General features: G+C 43.0%; 1 protein-coding gene across 3 annotated transcripts in view; it reads left to right on the forward strand.

The window, feature by feature from the left end:
• The first annotated feature begins 14,157 nt into the window (after positions 1-14,157).
• Positions 14,158-19,097, forward strand: part of LOC119658999 — a 45,783-nt gene continuing 40,843 nt past the window's right edge. For all 3 annotated transcript variants that reach the window (XM_038066883.1, XM_038066885.1, XM_038066884.1), the window contains exon 1: positions 14,158-15,328. In XM_038066883.1, coding sequence (XP_037922811.1) covers positions 15,326-15,328 — 3 coding nt within the window. In that variant the 5' untranslated portion in view covers positions 14,158-15,325. The remainder of the gene's footprint in view (positions 15,329-19,097) is intronic.

The following is a 19,097-nucleotide window of genomic DNA, read 5'->3' on the forward strand; positions in this document are numbered from 1 at the left end:
ACAGTGCATGTGGGCCAGTTGCACGATTGATGGGTTGGAATGACGACCTTGTGCCCATTTGCTTTATGTAGACATCACATGAATCTGCTAGTCAGAGTTCACCAACGAGCCAGTTATAGAATGGAATTCAGACTCAAGGATATTTTCGGAATACCCGGCCTGACGACTCGGAAAAATAACTACTACTCAGGCGAAGATATTTACCATTTCATTGATTCAACAACAACCTTCCTGGCAAAACTGACGGGGGCGTCCCATTCAAATCTGTTCTGCCAGCAAATCGGCATTATCAGCACTAAACAGTTAGACTGGTTGATGTAGAACTGCAATTTTTAATCAACTGAACGAAACGTTCCTGATATGGTAGCCAGGGTACTCGAATATCATAGACAAATATGACGGCCCAGAAATTGGTTGTTCAGAGATTCGGTTCTACAATGGTGGACATCACGCTGTTTTGAAGCGCGAGACCGTTGAGATTTATGCAACCGGAAAAGATAATTTAAGCTTTTTTCAGCAGGTTTCTATTTTTTTTGTATAGAACTGGATAGAATCGAACGTCACGGTGTAGTCCCACTGTAGTCATAGCCCTGCCAGCATACTCCTACGATTATAATTGTGCCCTCCTTGCCCTTTCTTCGTAACTCCTTGCTTGAAAGTTCACCGCTAAGTCAACGAGCGTCAAATAGAGCGATACAAGGGCAACACACTAGCAGCTGTATTTTGAATTAACTGAGGCGCTTTTCCAAGTTCCAATTAAAAGTGGAAACGGACCATGTCGGCCGCCTGAAGATCCCCGTAAGATATTTCGTGTGCCAGCAATGGTAAGCCCGCTGCTGGGGGATGCTCTCTTACGATCTCAAGAGTACATATGCCTTACTTTATAAACAGAGTGGTCACTATGTTGCGCAACAAAAGTAAGCATTTAATGGCGATCTACCTCCTTCGAATTTAACCATTACTAATCTGTAGCGCATGCTCTTACTGTTGGCTTGTCACTACCTTCTCTGGCAAACTATGTTTGCTCCCCTCTGTTGAAAGTTATCTTTTTTTAAAGGACACTGTTTGGGATTCATATTCACTAAGGCCATCCCTTTTCTTCCTACCCCGTGGAACCATCATTAGGCATTACATCACGGGGCTGAGTCAGCTTACTTTAGCTATGTCTCCTTCTGTTTACCCGCGGTGGCCTCCGGAACCATATATGATGTTCTACAGTAGTGGACCCAGTGCGGAGCCGCGCGGGACATCCTCGGAAACACTCCTACTCCTGGGGTTCATCATCGGTGTTATACCAAAGCGTCCGTTCTCGCAAGTCCACAATGGCAGCGAGATAGGTGGAAACACCAGTCGTCGCCAGGGACTTCTGTATACGGGTCCATTGGCCAAATTGAAGGCACATTCAGGTTTACTACTACGCAATATTTGCTGCTACTACTCTTTCCATTAACTGCACTTTCGGCCAAGCCAGTAATCAGTTTGACGGCATCAATGATTGATCTGGGTTTACGGAAACCATACTATCGATTTGAGAATGCTGGGGTCCTAAGTCCGCATCAACTTAATGCTGGATCGGACCAAATGGGGAGCACCATCATTCTCAAAACGAATATTTTCAGCTCTGGCCAAGCTCTGGTCAATAAGGCCAATATAATTCGTAAGCATGTCGTGTTCTACGAATTATATAACGGAGCACTCAACATCTGCGAGCCGCTACGGTCACGCTGCTCCCAGCGCAGAGGTGAGGCAGCGTCTGACGATTTGCCTCTGCCCTGGTAAGAAACCGTAAAGCCGTCATCGCTCATACTATCGATTTGCGAGGCCTCCTTGGCTCCCAGCGACCGGAAGCAATCTATTATAGTTTATCCACTCCAGCATTACCAACTTCTGGCAGGCGCCCTTTTTCTTATGTTCGCTCTACGGCTCTCTTTCGTTTTGGTACGTCTCCCTATTCCGAATTCGATTAACTCCGCAGTTTGTGATAACAATGCTATCTTCTGTTTTGGGTGAGGGGGCAGTCGAATTGCGCGGAGTTTTATTGACGTCCCGTTTCCCTCAACGCTCAAAAATTGGTTTGCCCTTACCATCTACATCATTCCATTTCTGTTTAATATGATAATTGCTTTGGTTGTAATAATTAGTCCGTATCTGGTCCCACGAGTATTGGATGATGCACGTGCCTAGTGATCCTTATAGGCATGGAAGACTTGTTATTTTGTGTATCCCAGAAGCTCTTTTCACGATACCATTTTTTTCTCATTTCCACTTGGTTTTGAAATACCTCGTTGTTTCCCAGGAGGTATTCCCTGCTAGGGCTGCAGAGGCTGTCTTGCTTTTATAGATCATTAACTGTTGCTGCATTTCGTGAAAGCATTACAAGCAAGCATTACATCTGAGACATAGTCATAGGACCTTGAAACTACCCAAAGGACCGCTCCAAAAATCCTTGGGTTCCCAGTCGCCTTATACAAAAATGTATACCGACAATATAATTATTTTTTGAAATATTAGGTCCTATCGAATACCAGCTCGATTGATCCGTACCCTCTTTGATAGCGTTTTAAGGACCTTAAGGCCAAATTTCACGGATTTCAGCGTGGGAAGTCACTTTAGCACAAATCGACAGTAAATCACATTTGATGGAAATATTTATCAATAGAAAGGAGGATCGAAAAGTGCTAGCAGACTCTGTACGAAGTCCCTTCGTTTGAAAGAATCGTGTGGATTGTTCTATACGCACGATTACATATGAACAGTTTTTACAATATGTTCAGAGAAGAATGCACCCTAGAGTATCCTTAGAATAAGAACTTAACGACCGCTTTAACTTCCATTTCATCACGATCTTTCCTGTTTCAATCTTTTTTCAAAAATAGATCGTTTGTGTTTCATCGAATGACCATCTGTTCAGCGCGAACTACCCTGAACCCTTCGTAAATCTTCACCTATTCTTTCAATTGTTCATAATGGATAATATCACGTCAAACAGGAGTCTATAAATCTCCGAATAATAAGTCCAACAGATTCTTTACAAAGAACAAGGAGATTTACGAGTATGTACTTACGTCATCTTCAGCGGCTTCTTAATTCTGTCAAAAGCGCGGTCTTTTATGTTAATAATTTACGCTATAATCATGGTCTGAACGGTTATGTCATGATATAGGAGCTCAAAACGTAAGGTTTCCAGATCGTTATGTGTTTAATGGACAATAAAGGAAGACGAATCTTTTGTTAAGATTCCTAAGGTGCAGATATTAAAGTTCTAAGAACATATTCATTCATAATTGCCAGGGTGAGGTTGAAGGATGACGTGATCGCGAAGTTACCCTGTCTCAAGAATTGGATTATGCAAATGTTTAACGATATCCTCGTATTCGTATTGTACAATGAAATGATCTTTTGTTCATTATTTCGCTGGGGTATAATTGTGATAGGTTACCCTCTATACATAGGTGAATCAGTGTAGTACAATAAGTTGCTTTCTATGGCATATGTCCTTTTGTTGCTTATATCTGAATTTAAAATCGAAAGAAGGGAGAAGCACCCAGCAACAAGCAACAATTAAAGGATTCCAGCTGTGAATTGCTGCCGCGCATGGAAAGCACAAAGCACGTGGATAGTTCATTAAAACCATTCGGATTCATCAATAAGAATTAACTGATCGAGATTTTGGTCATATGGAGGTTTTCTGATTGAATAGGATCTCTCTCATTGGAAGATAAAAGCCAACAGACTATCAAGTCAATTTAGAGGGCTTAATATAGAATAGATCTATTGGTCAACTTTCCAGTATTCCTATTATGAGCTCCTGCTTCTCAAGGATCTGCAGCAAATTTCCAGTAGTTTACAGTTACCAAGGCTCTTTGTCTTCTTTTCGTTCATCAGTCTTTGTCACCTCTAGAAGCGGGGTCGGCCCGTCTCGATCGGTTACGCCATTTTGCTCGATCTGATCTGAGTGAGGCCTATCAAGGCGAAATTATTTCTGCTGTCTTTTGGTCGCTTCCCATCAACTTCGATGTTCAGTCCAATCTTGTCACCGCGAACTACATGGCCATACCATCGAAAACGACCCTTCCGTAATTCCTCCAGGATAATACCGCTTGTCACCTTATGAAATGGTATTATTCTGTGGATGAACGAAGCCCAGATGGTGGTCAAAATCAACTGATTGCTTTAGCATATATTATGAAAATTTTGGAACCTTAATTCTAAACACTCGTTTTTCATCTCTACTCTACTACCTCGAGGTCCATTGGGGAATACTATCACAACGCATTCAGTAAAGGCGATCAGACCCGAGTTTGCAAGGAACTCAACCAAAGGGGCTCTTGCTACAAAGCCTCACCGGTGTTTATCTGGCAAACTTCGAAAGCGGAGATGGCCCTCTGATGGTTGTAGTTACCCCCATATCGCGTGCAAATCACGTTGTGGATTCAATACATAGAGTTGCTCTTCACAGCTATGATTGTGGCCCTTAAACTAATCCTCGTCCAAATAAATCCGTGAAATTAGCTTACATGACAGGTTGTAATGACATAATGTGATTGGTTTATGGCCCAAAGACCATCCTAAGTGGCCAGGGACGACCAAGAGGTGAGATCTATCCCAAAAACCTAAACCTGGCAAAATTGATCGCAAAAGTCCGATCGCAGAGCTGATGCTCCTCCGAAATGTTCCGTTGACGCATGCTTTCTTGCCCCTTTACTAGCCTGGATGGGCAATATGAAGGAAGGGGAGGGGGTCCTGTGAACACTTGAGTCCCTCACGTGACATTTAACAAAACTTCACGTGTTCTTACAACTTTACATAGGCCCGCACCGGATCCTGAAGAGCACACAACCATTGGGTAATCGCGCGAATTAAATCAAATAAAGCAACTGCTTTAGACCACAGCGCTAGCTAAACAGCAACAAAAATCACCACAGGTATCTCGGAGCAAACAAGGCGAAGTTCTTTACGTATGTCCTTCTTGCGGAGGCACGTCATTCATTATTCGTAGTCTGGATCACACATACTCCGCGCAGGAGTTTGCTGGGGTACTTAAAAACCTCGAGTGCGCTGTCCGTCAAACCGTTCCTTAACTCGAACGTACTGAAAGAGAGGCGTAAACTGAGCCTATGCCTAGTCACTTTTGACGCCTCCTTCGAGATCGATGAAAATCTAAGGCAGGAGAAGCATCGATTGAGGATACGATCCGCCGGCTGTCGGCTCCATGACTGCGGTTAAACCGGTTTTTTTTTGTTTTCATTTGACGTGTTTCACGAGCAGGCGTGATTTCACCACCAATTTCGCCAACTTTTTATGTTTTTGAGATAACTCCGCTATTTTGGTCACCCACCAGCAATTGCAAAGCAACAAGCTTCCCATGTGGGGCAAGTGGCAGCACTTGGAGACACACCAAACTTTGTTTGTCAGACCCAAGCAAACATGCTAGAAAGGTTATCCTGTCGAAACGTAGAGAGACTTGCAGAAGTATTGTGGGTACTCTGGCTGGTTATAGTTCATTACCTGCGCATATGTTCAGACTAGGAAGTCTGAAAAATGATACGTGTCCTTCCTGTAATAAGGAAGCGGAACCCACAGAACATTTCGTATGTGAGTACCTCGGATATAGGCGTACCAAACATCAGATTTTTGGTGCTGATATGCTCCAGTTGCAGCGGAATCGATCGATACATTAACGAATCTGTGATAATTCGTTAAACGGAGGCATCGAGTACAATAGACTACAACCATCTGAGTGTTCAGAGGCTTTGCTTTCCCCTCACCTCATATGCAAAACCATTTTAGAAACCCCTGAGCCAGTTCTATACTAACGTTTTGTGTCTCCCAGTCTTTCATCGGAACCAAACAATTTTTGACGCTAATGATCCCCATTGAAGAGAGAAGCTTCTATCCACGTAGATACATACACGTAGATACAAAGACAGAAAGATTCATCTGAAACGTTAGGCAAGCATCTATCCTCATCTCTATTCTCATAAGACACGTCCCAAATGTAAATTCGATCCCATTTCACCATATTTTTCAAAACTAATCCACCCGTAAATCGCTCAAAGGTGGTCCCAAGTGAAATGACAAATTTCAAAGAAGGTTCTCAGAAGCGGTCCATAGTAATCAACTTTCCAATGCCATCCACCTGATCTGTTCATTGTTCTAGGATTACCACTGGCCCTGGATGGATCCTTTTACCTCGAAATCTTTTGTTTTCACCGTACATAATCTTTTCACCATCCGGAGGACGAGATGGTTTACGATGGATGCAAAACGATCTTTATTGCACCGCACACCATCCCAACCTGCTCGGCCCTCTGCTGTGAACGTTTACGATTTCACATTGATCAGCCAAGCAACTTCCAATTTTTATTGTGGCCAGGCCGGGGTCGATTTTTGCACCTGACGCATGTTTTTGGCAGTCAATTTTTATTGCATTAGCATCGAATTTAAATCGTCCAGTAAACAAGGGTACAGATGCTGCTTTTTCCGCATTTAAAACGTACATCGGAAGGAAGGCTGCAAAATAAAAGAAGCAGAAAATTCGGTGAATGTTTTGTGCATATGCTTGAGAGGAGCAGCTGGACTTTTTTATGGGGAGTTGTCAAGGTGATTATTATTGTATTCGTGGAATATTCTTGAAATTTGGTAGTCGTAATTGGAGTAATTTATTCATCTGGTGAACCAGAAATCCTGTTTACTATTGCTTTATGAGGTGTAAGTGCGGAGGAAAAAGGGTCAGCGTAATTTCCCGGAAGCCATCCTATTTTTGAAGGTGGAATGCACTCATTAGACAAGGAGATAACTCTCGCCTTTATTGTCTTCGTGGACTTTCTCCAGCCCTAGATTAACTCCAATATCATTCAAAGAAAGATACTACACACCTCACCTGGTGCGTAGCCAGCCAGGATACTACATCTAAACAAACACTCAAAAAGGATTGACAACACCGGACCTCATTGATCTTCAGCATCTTCGTACATAATTTTCAATCTACCGAGACTATGAGAAGATCATTTTGCACAGATTTTTCGGTTATTTTCCCAAGACTGCTGTTGCCTTAGTTTGCTCCTGGATAAAGGTAAAATGAAGATTGCTTAAGCGAATGTTTCTGCTGTTGTTACTTAAGCATCATTCGTCTGTTTAAACCAACAACCGACAAATATACATACCCATAAGATGCAACTCAATCTCTTTCTCTTTGTACTTTAGTGCCTGCTGGAGATGATAAAGAAATTTTTCAAGCGAACTCAAGAAGGATCGTATCGGCTTAAAATTCTTTATTTTTCGGGAAAAGATATTTCGGATGGAATGAAATGAAACCGCATCTCTTCTACCTTGTAGATACCTACAAGGTAGGTGTGTACATAGTTCCCGTGAATATGGTATGGTTTTTAAACATCTGCTCCTTTTTTCAATGAAGAACGGATTGGTTCATTCTCCTTAGGACTCCTTAGGAGTGGATGCCTTTGATATCCACTTGTGTATTTGAAGTTTTGTTTGGTCCTGCTGTTGAGAACATCTTGGGGCTCTTTTGTGTACCGCGAGTGGACCAATTGTTTACGACTTCCGCTAGATTATGATGGTTCTGGTGATTGTATCTGAATGGAGAAATTTCTTAAAGATTGGGTTCAGATTTCCCAATGGGCTAGTGTTGCCTAAAACAAAATATTTTGGATGATTAATAAGGCAATGTGTAGGATTTTACTTCATGAACCTAGTCTCTTAACTGTCAGTTCCTAAAATAGTTCAGCAATTGGAATTTGTCCTTTTATGAGTCCTAACAACCTAACAACTGGCTTCTTCTTCGATGACGCTGCAGCCCAAATCGAGCTTCGGCCTCCCGGATGCATTGTCTCCAATTATCTCCATCCAAACACCGCGTCCTTCAATTACGTAATCATAAAATTGATCTGCAATCTGCATCCACTAAGTCCTCCAACGTTTCTTTGGCTGTTCTTTTGGTCGGCTACCATCGGCTCTGCCTTCTCTGGTTTCTGGCTTCTCTTCAGTATCGAACAAATATTTCGCTCTCCCAGCTTGGGCCTTAAAGTCAGGAAACTCCTTTCACCAACAGAAGGTGAAGAGGTGGAAGAGAGTTGTTACTTCAGGGAAACCCTTCCCACCCAGTCCCTCCACCGATCGAGCTTAATCCAAAGAATCTGATTGTAATGTGGAATACAACTCGATCTGCCAGCGCTCCTCAGCATCTCTTTGACAATGTTGTTTTGAGAAAACTCCCTTGCGTCTGCATAAAACTGCTGGCGAAACCGATTTTACCTTTCACAAGAGAAAAAGGTGTGTTCGGCGCCACACAATCAGGAGATCGTGCCTTCCCAATCTTATGCAGACAAGACTGAAAATTTCCACACCCACTTAGAAATTGAGTAACTAAATAGTCAAACGATTCAGCCAGGGATCAAAATTGTCGATGAGCCACGCAGTCTATTTCTCTCATTTTGCCAAGAAACCATAATAACGATGTCCATGAAATTCCCACTAGGGAGCCAACTGCTAATAACTTAGCTGAGAATATATGCCCCAGGGATTCTCCTGAAACGTATAAACTCATATTCCCATGGTATCAAATAATCTCTGGTGATGCTTTCTGACGGAAGTCACTTCAAATGAGTCCCCGTGTAGATTCGGACGCGCGTCCATAGTCCAAACACCTGTGACATTTGGTGGGTGTTATCCGCATTCGTGCCATGCATGCTTCCCTTCCAATATTGATTTTCCCGCTGTTAAGAAAGTTCCTCGCATATTGCTCGGCAATTTTAGGCCTCGAGCATACACGGAAGTGATACCTATCTGAGCACTGGTTATCTCTGAACATTCACAGTTGATGGCCTCCTCCACTTTGACGTTTTCTGTGAGGCAGTCAAGATCTCAGATTTCCAGAAAGCACATATGCTCTAAATTAGAAACGAGGGCCTTCTGCCTCAGTAGCCCCTTAAACGCCTCTCAGTAGACCTGGGGCCTAATTCAACGACGCTTCTGCTCCATTGTCTTCGGACTTTATCTTGTACCTTCTTTGCCCCTTTTTTGGGCCCTACTTTGGTAACATCTCCTTCAGGTGCGTCGTCCTCTTTCCGCTTTTTTGTTCTCAGCAGTAGGCGTAGTTGTTGCTGCTTTTCGTCTGTTTTCCACTATTGTCTATGTTGGCCTATAGAAGGAAATGCGGTCCAGTATTTACTTCAGTTCCGTCAGCCCGTTTTTAACACGTTTGCTGACGTTTTTCTAGAGGAACCATGTCAACCACATACGCTTCACCACTGTCGCACATTTCTTGATCAGCCTTTCCTTTTCGGTTCTCGTTAGAAGGGTCAACTGCACTTCCACTCGGTTCATGACCGAATCCACCTGCGCAAATCCAGTGATTTTTACTGGGCTACACTGCTCCCGCACCGGCAGCTCCGTCACTTACTAAGATTTCCTTGTTATTTAAGCGCCCCAGTGCTTCACCGGGTGTTTCAGCCCTCACTGCCTCTTTCATGTGCATTTGTGTTGTGCCCGCAATAGCCAGGAACGGGTGTACCGTCGGGTCTAAACGCTCAACCCAGTCCCCTGAGCTTTGACTTATTATTAGCTGATCTCGGAACTCACGAACGGATCAGCGCTCGTCTACTAACACAGGTTCAATGCATACTACCCGACCAGGATCTCGAGGTGGCTGGTTCCTGATACACGCCACAATTACCACCTTAGCAGAACTAGGCTCACATCACCCCATCGATGTTGGCAGAGAATTGCCGATGGCTCCAAAGGTTCCCAGAATGTCCCGATGTGTACCGAGAGGCTTTCTCAAAGCTACTACCTAGGACGCAAGTATACTGCTAGCTAGGGGGTCGGAAATACTTACTTGGTCACCTTGGGGACGTGACTCCCCGTATCGTAACTGACCTGTTAAAAATCACAGACAACCCTTAAAGGCACACCAGAGTCTTAGATGTGTGTATGATGAACCGATTTTCAAAAAAAAATCCCTTGATTGATTGCGATCATATTCCCTAACTACAAAAGAATACCAATTTACCATTTCTTTATGATGACCAGCTTCTATTAAAGATAAAGGCAGTTTAAAGTAGCTGAGAATTTTGCTCCCAGATCCTCCCAGGCAGCGGCCTTTCCCGGTTGCTTTAAAACCCTCGTCAATCTAAACCGCACAAAAGCTTACTTTTCTTATCAGCGAGTAACTCGTAAAATTGATTGAGTCATTTCCAGGAATAATACTTGTTGATTTTATTCCTCTGGAAGATTTCTTAATTGGAGCTGAAACCAACAAAGAGGCATTATTTACTATTGCCTGATTGCCTGAAATATCACACATTCTCAAGAATGTTTATGCCATAATCACTTTTTAAAAGTTTGGGTCAGCAATTTCTGAATGCACAGAAACATAATCGGATTTGAAAAACGTTTCGTCTTAAGAAATCTATAAAGTCATCCACTTCACACTCAAGGGTAACTAAAGATATATTGATTTTATGACAATCTACTGGATTTATGACTTATGAGTGCTAAGAATATTGCATCCATAAAAATCCCTGCCCTTATGGAGCTCTACATTCGAATCTTGAATCTTCAGGAAGTTGCATCTTATTATATCTGGCCAAAGTTAAGATTTCATGTGGTCCGGATCACAATATCCGATATTGAAATCGGATTAAAGTAAAATGCATAGTCTCAGATATTAAAATGGATGCACTCAAATAAAATATTGAGAGAAGTCAGGTTGAGGTGACAAGATTAAATTGAGAATCGAAATCGGACTTAATTCTCCAATTATCTAAGAACGAAAAGCAATTAAAACGTGACAATCTTTCCGAGATCGAACTTTTCGGAATGTGATGATCCAATCATTAGAGTGCTTCGTCCCAAAGGCATGAATCCAAATGGATACCTCGTCAACCAAGGGAGTGGCAAGATGAAATCCTCAGTAGATTTCATGGAGGACGTAGAATCGAATCATGAATTTGTCAACCACTGAGCGAAAACTTCAGAGCTGACTCAGTCCTAAGACAAGAAGATGATGCTGTTTTTTATATGGTTGCCTCTTAATGGGGCATTCTGCCTCAACCCCGCAGATACCTCTAAAATTGTCACATTTAAAACGGGTGCCCTTTTTGGAAATTCGGCGATCATCCCCTTCTCCTACTCTCTGGGAACGGTCTCGGAACTCCACTGTGCATGCAAACTTGTTACAGTTGGCTATAGGTCGGAAAGGTTTTAGGTCAGCGCAGCGTGTACAATTTTGCTCGAGAACACTTTATGCCCTGCCTCGTTGCAAGTTCAGCCAATTTGCCGCTCATCCTGAAATTCCATGTCGGCGAAGAGTTCCAGTTCTTGCAGGTAGTGTCAAAAAGTTCCGGGTAAAGCGTGATGTCACACCTTTCGAGCAACCGTCTAGTGGGAATGCAGGTTAGCCTTCTGCATAGCCCAAAATTATCTCTGCCGCAGCTTTTCCGTGTACGGTACCCTGTAAGAAGCAAAGGAGGTTGGATGCTAGGAGGCAGGGTGTATTTCACACTTTTCCCCGAATTTTACTTGTTCACCCCTGTTGGAACAATTCAGCTTGATTGATTGATCTTCTATCGCAAAGGAATCCTTAGTCGCCTAGGGAGCTGCACTTTGTTGCCATGACGTTCATTCAACTTTGCCCAATTCGCCTCCCTAGGATTCCGTCTCAGTTTTATCGTCTGTTCGCCTGCAATAGTCACACTAAATTCTAAGTAACGGTAGTCTGCTAACTTCGTCTAGCAACCGCCAGCTTCTAATTGATTCAAACGTCTTTGAAGTTGACATGGTTAGGTCAAGGGGTCAGGGGTGCACCCTACATTCGCAGCCATAAGATAGGATTGCATTGCATTTGCTAATTCCCAAGCAAATATGTTTGTTGAACGTTCACATCACAACCTACTAAGAGTTCAAGCCCATTGCTCTTGCACTAAAAAGATATAAGGGTTGTCCTGAAGCTCTATCAGCAGATTGATTTGACTAACCTTTATCTTTATATGTAACCTTAATTTTATATGTAACAGAAAACAGTTAGAAGCGTATGCCACGGTCGGTATGTATACAGGTTTCCCTCCCACTATACCGTCAAACATTCGTCCCCCACGATAGATCTTTCTGAAAATTATCGCAGTGCCCATGTCCTCAACCACAAAGGGTCTCACCTCTTACCGCGAAGTATTCTTCTCCTTTCGGTTTAAAGCTTTCTCTGGTTCGCGCAGATAAGATTCCATAAATTGGCATCGAGTCAGTTTCATTCACGTCTTTAGCTTCCCTTTCTTCTGATTGTTCCGCTAAAGGTGTAGGAGAAATTACTTAGAAGTAGAATTTACCCTGTAGTCCCTTCACCAATGTGAGTTCAGATACGGGGATTCTGCTACGCTATGCTTTATCTCTGCACGCAATTCCATTGTGGAAAAACACCAAAGATGTTGCTATCTGATCTATTTTATATGTATATGAGTCAAAGATCAATGTCTGGTTTCTGTTCAACAAAAAAGTGAATGATGCCCCTTCCTTCCTTCGTGGGCTGGATATCCAACATCCCACATGTTCTGGAATAGGAATATTCACTATTCGGGAGCACAACAAAGGGTTACCCACCCCAGATGTTTTGATCTTAGCCTTCTTGATCGCATTACTGCCGACCAAAGAGTCCGCTACGTCCAGTGTGGGTCTTACTGTGGATACCAGTTTATTCCCACACTCCGTCGAATATTCCACTCGTAGCATGCGTTTTTTCTGAACATGATATCTGATATTAAGTATTCTCCCATGTGCCTTCACCCAGTTTGCACAAGTTCCCGACACTATCCCAGAACATATGTGACGGTTGTGTCACTCTCCTCACAAATTTGCAAGCGGTGCCTGTAGATATCCCTGGCATTCACAGAAGGGCTCTGATCCATTAGCGGCGTTTGGGCTTCTTTTCTGGCCAGCTCACCCGCTGCTTCATTGCCTTCTAACCGAATGTGCTCTAGAACCCAGAGTTTCCAGACCGCATTAAACAAGCCAAGCGTATTCAGTCTGTTGAAGCATTCCCAGAATTCATCTGGTTGGACCTGAGTGCTTTAATAGCCACTGGATATCGTTTAAAATAGCGATGTTCTGCTCCCTATAGTTCCAGGTCCACTTCAACGCTCAGTCCTGTCCTTCAGAGTTCTCGGTAGTTTCCATCTTATGTATCCTCCGAGGAATCCTTCCTTAGTTTCTCGCTATGCACGTGCACAAGTATGCTGCCAAATTTTGGGAACATTTGATATCCCCTGTTTCCTAATTTCTTGGATCAATGCAAAAGACTCAGTTCTCTCCTAAGCTTATTCTAGTTTTAGGCCTTCCTTCAGGTCTGCTCGTCCCTAATTTTTGAGCGCGGAACTTTATTGGCTGCGGTCTTCCTAGTAAACCAATGTTGACCTTGGCTCCTCTGCTGGGTATCCCAACTTCTTTCTTCTTATGTGTTGTCCTCGGCTCTCAGTGTTGCGGAGATGTAGCAAGGTAAGGTCAAGTTTACTCACTGAGGTCACGAGGTATCAAGGACGCTTCGCTCAAATACAGTCAGTTCCCTCCGACTGCAAACTATCTAGTGGGCACGATACCAATTTGGTCTTTGAGTTGGAGTTCTGATTGTAGTTATGCTAAGCTTGAACCTTATTTTCAGTAGGACATCACGAAATGATAAATGAATTAAGTGGCTGGTAATGTCTCTAGCGAAAGGAGTCAAAAACGAGCTTATCATGCCGCAATATTTGGGATCTATGGATCATATCAGGTTCATGTGGATAAACCTCCAACTTATCAATCGGCATAAATGACCAAGTCTGAAATTTTCCTGGTTTTTTATAGAAAATTTTACTATTACCATCATTTAAATTGCCTGTGGTAAAATTGGAAAGTTACTTCAGTTTTGCTTTTTAGTGGCTACTGCAGAATAAATTTTAAGCTGGATATTAAAGTCATATTCAAAACCTCGAAATAATTGCATGTGAACTGATTTCAAGGCAATTAATGGCGAAAGAGAAGTGTCAGAACTCAGTGCTTTAATTAATTAAATATTTTGTATTTCTTGCATCAACTACAGTTACGCAGTTACAAAACTACAGAGAAATAAATAATAAATAATTTACATGACAACTTCCATACATGTTCCCTACAACCTAACCGACTTTGTACCAATATTTTTGCTCATCACTGAAACGCGCCTTATTCAAACGCGGTTCTCTTTGTTAACCCCCAGAAGATTCGTTGAGCTCGGCTCACACGTTGCAACAACAAAACCCATACAAGCCGCGGAACACTCGGAAACAGTACATGCAGCTTCGCAAACTCACGAGGAAACGGAAAGCAACCGTTGCGCCGCGGCCATAGAAACCAGCCGAAACGGAAAATTGGAACGTTGCAAAGGGAAATGGGCCCGTAAACAAAAGGAGCGCACGCACTGCAACTGGTCGCTGCGGCCGTTCTTAGAGCAGAGGCCGGGGTGTGGCGCGGAGGGCACCCAAGGCGGAGTTGTTGTTGCTCGGACGCGGTAATTTCCATTTCCAAGCCTGGCTTTGGACGGCGGCCAAGAAACTGTTGAACGCGCTCGGCGGGCTCATGGCTCGTCACTTGTGCGCGCGCTTCGAAACACATCGGTCGTGTCCGGGCCGCGTTCTCCGGCGCTGGTCCGATGGGCTCAGGAATCGAAGTCTTCTTGCTCAAATCTTTCTTGAGACAATTTCAGAAAAGTTCAAGATCTCGAAGGCAGTTGTCATGGCACGGCAGCGAGCCAGCAACGGGCCCCGGTGTGAGTTCGATTTAGTGGAAACAGTTTGGGTCGCAATTCGCCCGGGCGGAAAGCAGCAGTTTTTGCATTTCGCTTCTGACTCAGTGACATTTCCGCGGTTGCGGTGATGCAACGCGAATTGTTTGTGGCGACATGGAAAGTCTCACGTGTTAGAAGTAAATTACGCGAAGAAGTGCTTGGCGAACAGACCGATTTGTGGAGTTTTCCTGGAAAGTTGTATTCGATGGTTTCCGTTAGTTTGCAGCGAGTGGCATTTGTTTTTTCGCGCCGCCTAGCGTCACGCGGGACTCTGGAGGCAACGGTGCAACCTTGGATCCTCAATTGCATCCCAAACTCCAACTCCAATGACTTGGCAAATTTTTAGGACTAAAAGTGCGTTCTGCATCCGAATTTGAATTAATTTATTTGAAAGCGGTAGATCCCCGGATACGGGGATTATCTCCGTTCCCGATTCACGTGCGTCGTAGAAGTCCGGTTTGGTGCGCTGACCCACGAATCAGTAACGGGAAAAGGATTTTTCCGCTGAGTTTCCAGATGGTAAGTAGATTTTCGTTAATATTTAGTTATAATGAAGGAAAATTTGTATTAAATTGAAATATTCGAATTCATTCACTGTAACGGCCACAAAAATCTTCAATTTTTCGTGACTCAGAGAATTTTCCATTTCGTGGCGCCAATTCAAGGCGAAAATTTCCGTTGTTTGAAGCGCGATAAAAAAAAAGTTCCATGGTTGCAACTTGTATTGGGAAAACAAGCACTTTATTTCTTGCCATAATAAATTCTTCGTAATTTTCTGTGCAGCATTTTAGAGTGAATCTAGGACGGTTTCAAACCTGCTTCCTTTAACAAAGTAATGTTTTTTGGTTGACTTTGCCAAAACCACCCAATTGGCTAAATGATGCGCCATGAAACATTAAATGAACGTAACTGGGTTGAATCCAATAAATCCCCAAGGTATCTTGCAATCTGCAGAATTCAGGAGAACACCAAGTTCCCAGCATTGTATGCAACCATCCTCTAGGTCACTAAGAAAGAATCCATTTAGTTACCTATTATTTCGTGACTCTAGATCTAGCTGAGATGTCCTGGAAAACCAGGGATTTTTAGCCTTGATCCAGAGTTCACTATTGGCCAGTGGACTATAGAAAAGAATGCATCATTCCTATGTGAACCTTAGTGTTGAGTTTGACTTCTTTTGTTCGTTCTTTGTAAGTGATCTTGGATTTCTGATTCTCACGAGGGATCTGGGTGCTTCTAGCCATGGTGTAAACTCTGACAATCGTAGAGGACATCAATATTTCGGAAAAACTCATAATATCTTTTATCTCAAGCAATTCGTTGATCCACTTATTCAATCAATTGCTTTGTTTTTATTAAAAGTGTTGGAGAAGGATGAGCTTTTGTATCCTTTGTAAATCACTAGCCTGAAGGATATCACACAAAGACTCTAAAGGCTTGGTCGTTGCTGAATCGGCAATGAGAGAGGTGCCAAATTGAGTGCATATCTCTGTAGATGCAGAAAGTCCTGATTGCTTTTGCAAATCTTGGCAGTGCAGCTGCTATGGGACTGCTGGACCATTTCCTTTACGTATGCTTCTTTCTTCATCACGGGTATACCGCCATTTGACACATTATCTCGTCCTAGTGAACCTGTACCAAAGGGCCCTCCCAAGGGCGGAAGAGACTCGTTAGTTGGAGGAACCACTTGCCATTCAGTCTCACCCGATCGAGCTCCCATCTTTTTCGCAATAAGATTCTGAACATCTGTCAGCGTGTCTCAGTATTTTTCTGACAGCTGCTGTTCATAAAAAGCTTCTCTGCATCTGTGTATAGTTGGCAATGAATTTCATCCCAACCCCTAGAATAAAAAAGATGTGATCGGCGCACTCCACAATGGTAGAACGCAATCGGAGTGGTACGTTCCCAATCTTGTACCGGTAACACTAAAAAGGTCTATGGAAGAAACAATCAATCTCCTCATGCTTTCGAATCTATCGCGGACCTAAGTTGCTGTTAAGCCACGCAATCTATCTGCCTCCTGAGCGTATGTTGCCGTTTTTCACGAGCACCTCCATTCAGTCTCTTCCTTTGCACTTGTAAATTTTACGTTCCTTAGTAAGAAAGGTAACGGTAATCACCCCCGACCACAATTACTACTGATTCTGAGACATCGCGATAGGCAGACACCATTTCCAAAGCTGACTGCCTCTGCTTGTACAAAGTAATTGCTATACACCTTGCCATGGCCATCAGCGCAAACCTGCGCCCCATACAACAAAACGGGCTGCCTAGAATGTCCTGGCCTTTTGTTTAGTTATAGAATTATCAACGCCATATGATTCGCCAGAACTATTTGACTTGCTACAATTGGCCGATCCTCCAGGTGCTCCACCAACCGGTCAGTCTTCAATATCGACGAAAATTAATAGTCCATCGCCTACATCCATAAGCAATTGGTTAGTTCCTTTCTAAACCAAGCGTTGCGTATTTAATTGGAACTGTGATATCACATGCTGTGCATATGATATCTGGAGGATCATCGAATTGCTCTTCACTAGCAAGCAGGATTATCTCTTTTTTTCTTTAAGTACCTTTACCGATATTCCTGGTCTACGCTTTGTTGTTGAAGTTGCAGCTTCGGGAAGTCGGAACCCGCATCTGGATTAGAAGGTGGGTTTACAATGAATCCCAGGAAAAAGTCAATTTCATTCAAAGCATCTTCACAACTTGATCTATTCTCTGGAGTTTAAGTAAAATTTGGTGCCTCACCAACTTGACGAAATTCAATACTGTCGATCCCTTGTTGTTCAGTATGATATCAACGCTATCTTTCATTAACACATGCTCCCAGATTCTCCTATCAACAATCCCATTCATCGCTTAACTCGGCGATATAAGCCACCTAATCCGAATTAAAAGTCTTGACATTGATCTTTTCCTGCCTTTTGAGGTTCTTCTAGGAATTGCACATGGTTCACTTGGTTTCTAGTCTGTGTTCCTCAAAGGTCTAAATTTTGACAGTTTTGGGATCCTTACCGAAGCCTGGGAGCGCAACTCTTCGTATGCGTTCGATTTAAGTAGCAAACATGCCAACTAAACTCTTGGAAATCTCTTAAAATTCGGCATCTCTCCCGTCCACATTTTGTAGAGATGCGAAGTTCACAGTTCTTTTTGCTGTATTCCATCTATCTAGTTCATGGGTTTGAAACTCTTGAATTCGTCGCTGAAATCTAACTTCACTTCATCGATATGGAATTTGCCAAATCCATCTTATTTTGACTTACGCTGTTGAGTGGCCCATTTCCACTCTGGTAAAGCTTATCAGTTTTACTGGAACTTCCAAGTTAAGCATTACTTTGGACAGTACACTTGGGTCAATATTGTCGTATGCCTGCTTGGCTGGCTTAACTTGCTTCTATCTCGATTGAAGGAGATAACATGGATGCATGTGAAAACCCGTTGACAATGAAAAGGAGTCGGTCGAAGAAGTTGATAAAAGGATACGGATTTTCTTTCTTCAGCCATACTTTGGCCTGGCCTCTAGTAATTGGGGTGATTGCGACTTCCAGTTTCTAAATCGTTAGACCGCTCTATTGTCCGTTTCAACTGAATTATTTCGATGTTTCCTTTTCTCCTATGGCTGCTTTCCTTGAACTTTCGCTTCCATTGTGTTTGGGAGTACAGAGTTCCATCCACCTGGAGAAGATACTTTCACCTACTTTTGCGCGGCGGAGTGTTGACATTACAGTTAAGCGCATAGAGGAATACATTCGCCTACTTCAGTGCGCAGGATCCTAGCATAATAGTCTAGTAGACTATCTTTCTGTTTTATCCTTGAGTTTGTGCCGAAGTTCTGGGTCAGTTGTCCTTTGATTTTGAGTTGGGATCCTGAATTATCCAACCAATACCTTCCTTTGATCAGATTTTGTGACGAAACGTTCCATCGAACTCAGAGCTTAAAACACCATTCAGCTTAAACTATCACCTTAACTGCAAAATTAAATCATTTAACTGATCTCAAATCGGTAAGAATTCTGTCGAACAGAAGGGTTTTCTGCCTCCGTTTCTAACTGAACAATGTTTCAAGTTGGTTGACGAGGGAAGGAGAGGGGTTTCTTTAGGGAAAATCTCAGTATTTTATTAAGTCTATCTTAGGCGCGGAAGCAAATGACGTTTGAAATTTTAGAGGTTAGGTGTTAGGATAGGTTCTGACGATATCCAGTACCATTGAAGTGCTATTCGCGGAGCTGTTGCTCTTCCTCTACGCCACCGTACCCAGGATGTTAAGGAAGTGCAATTTCTTGGA

This window comes from Hermetia illucens, chromosome 6 (assembly GCF_905115235.1).
Source record: "Hermetia illucens chromosome 6, iHerIll2.2.curated.20191125, whole genome shotgun sequence".
Classification (NCBI taxonomy): domain Eukaryota; kingdom Metazoa; phylum Arthropoda; class Insecta; order Diptera; family Stratiomyidae; genus Hermetia; species Hermetia illucens.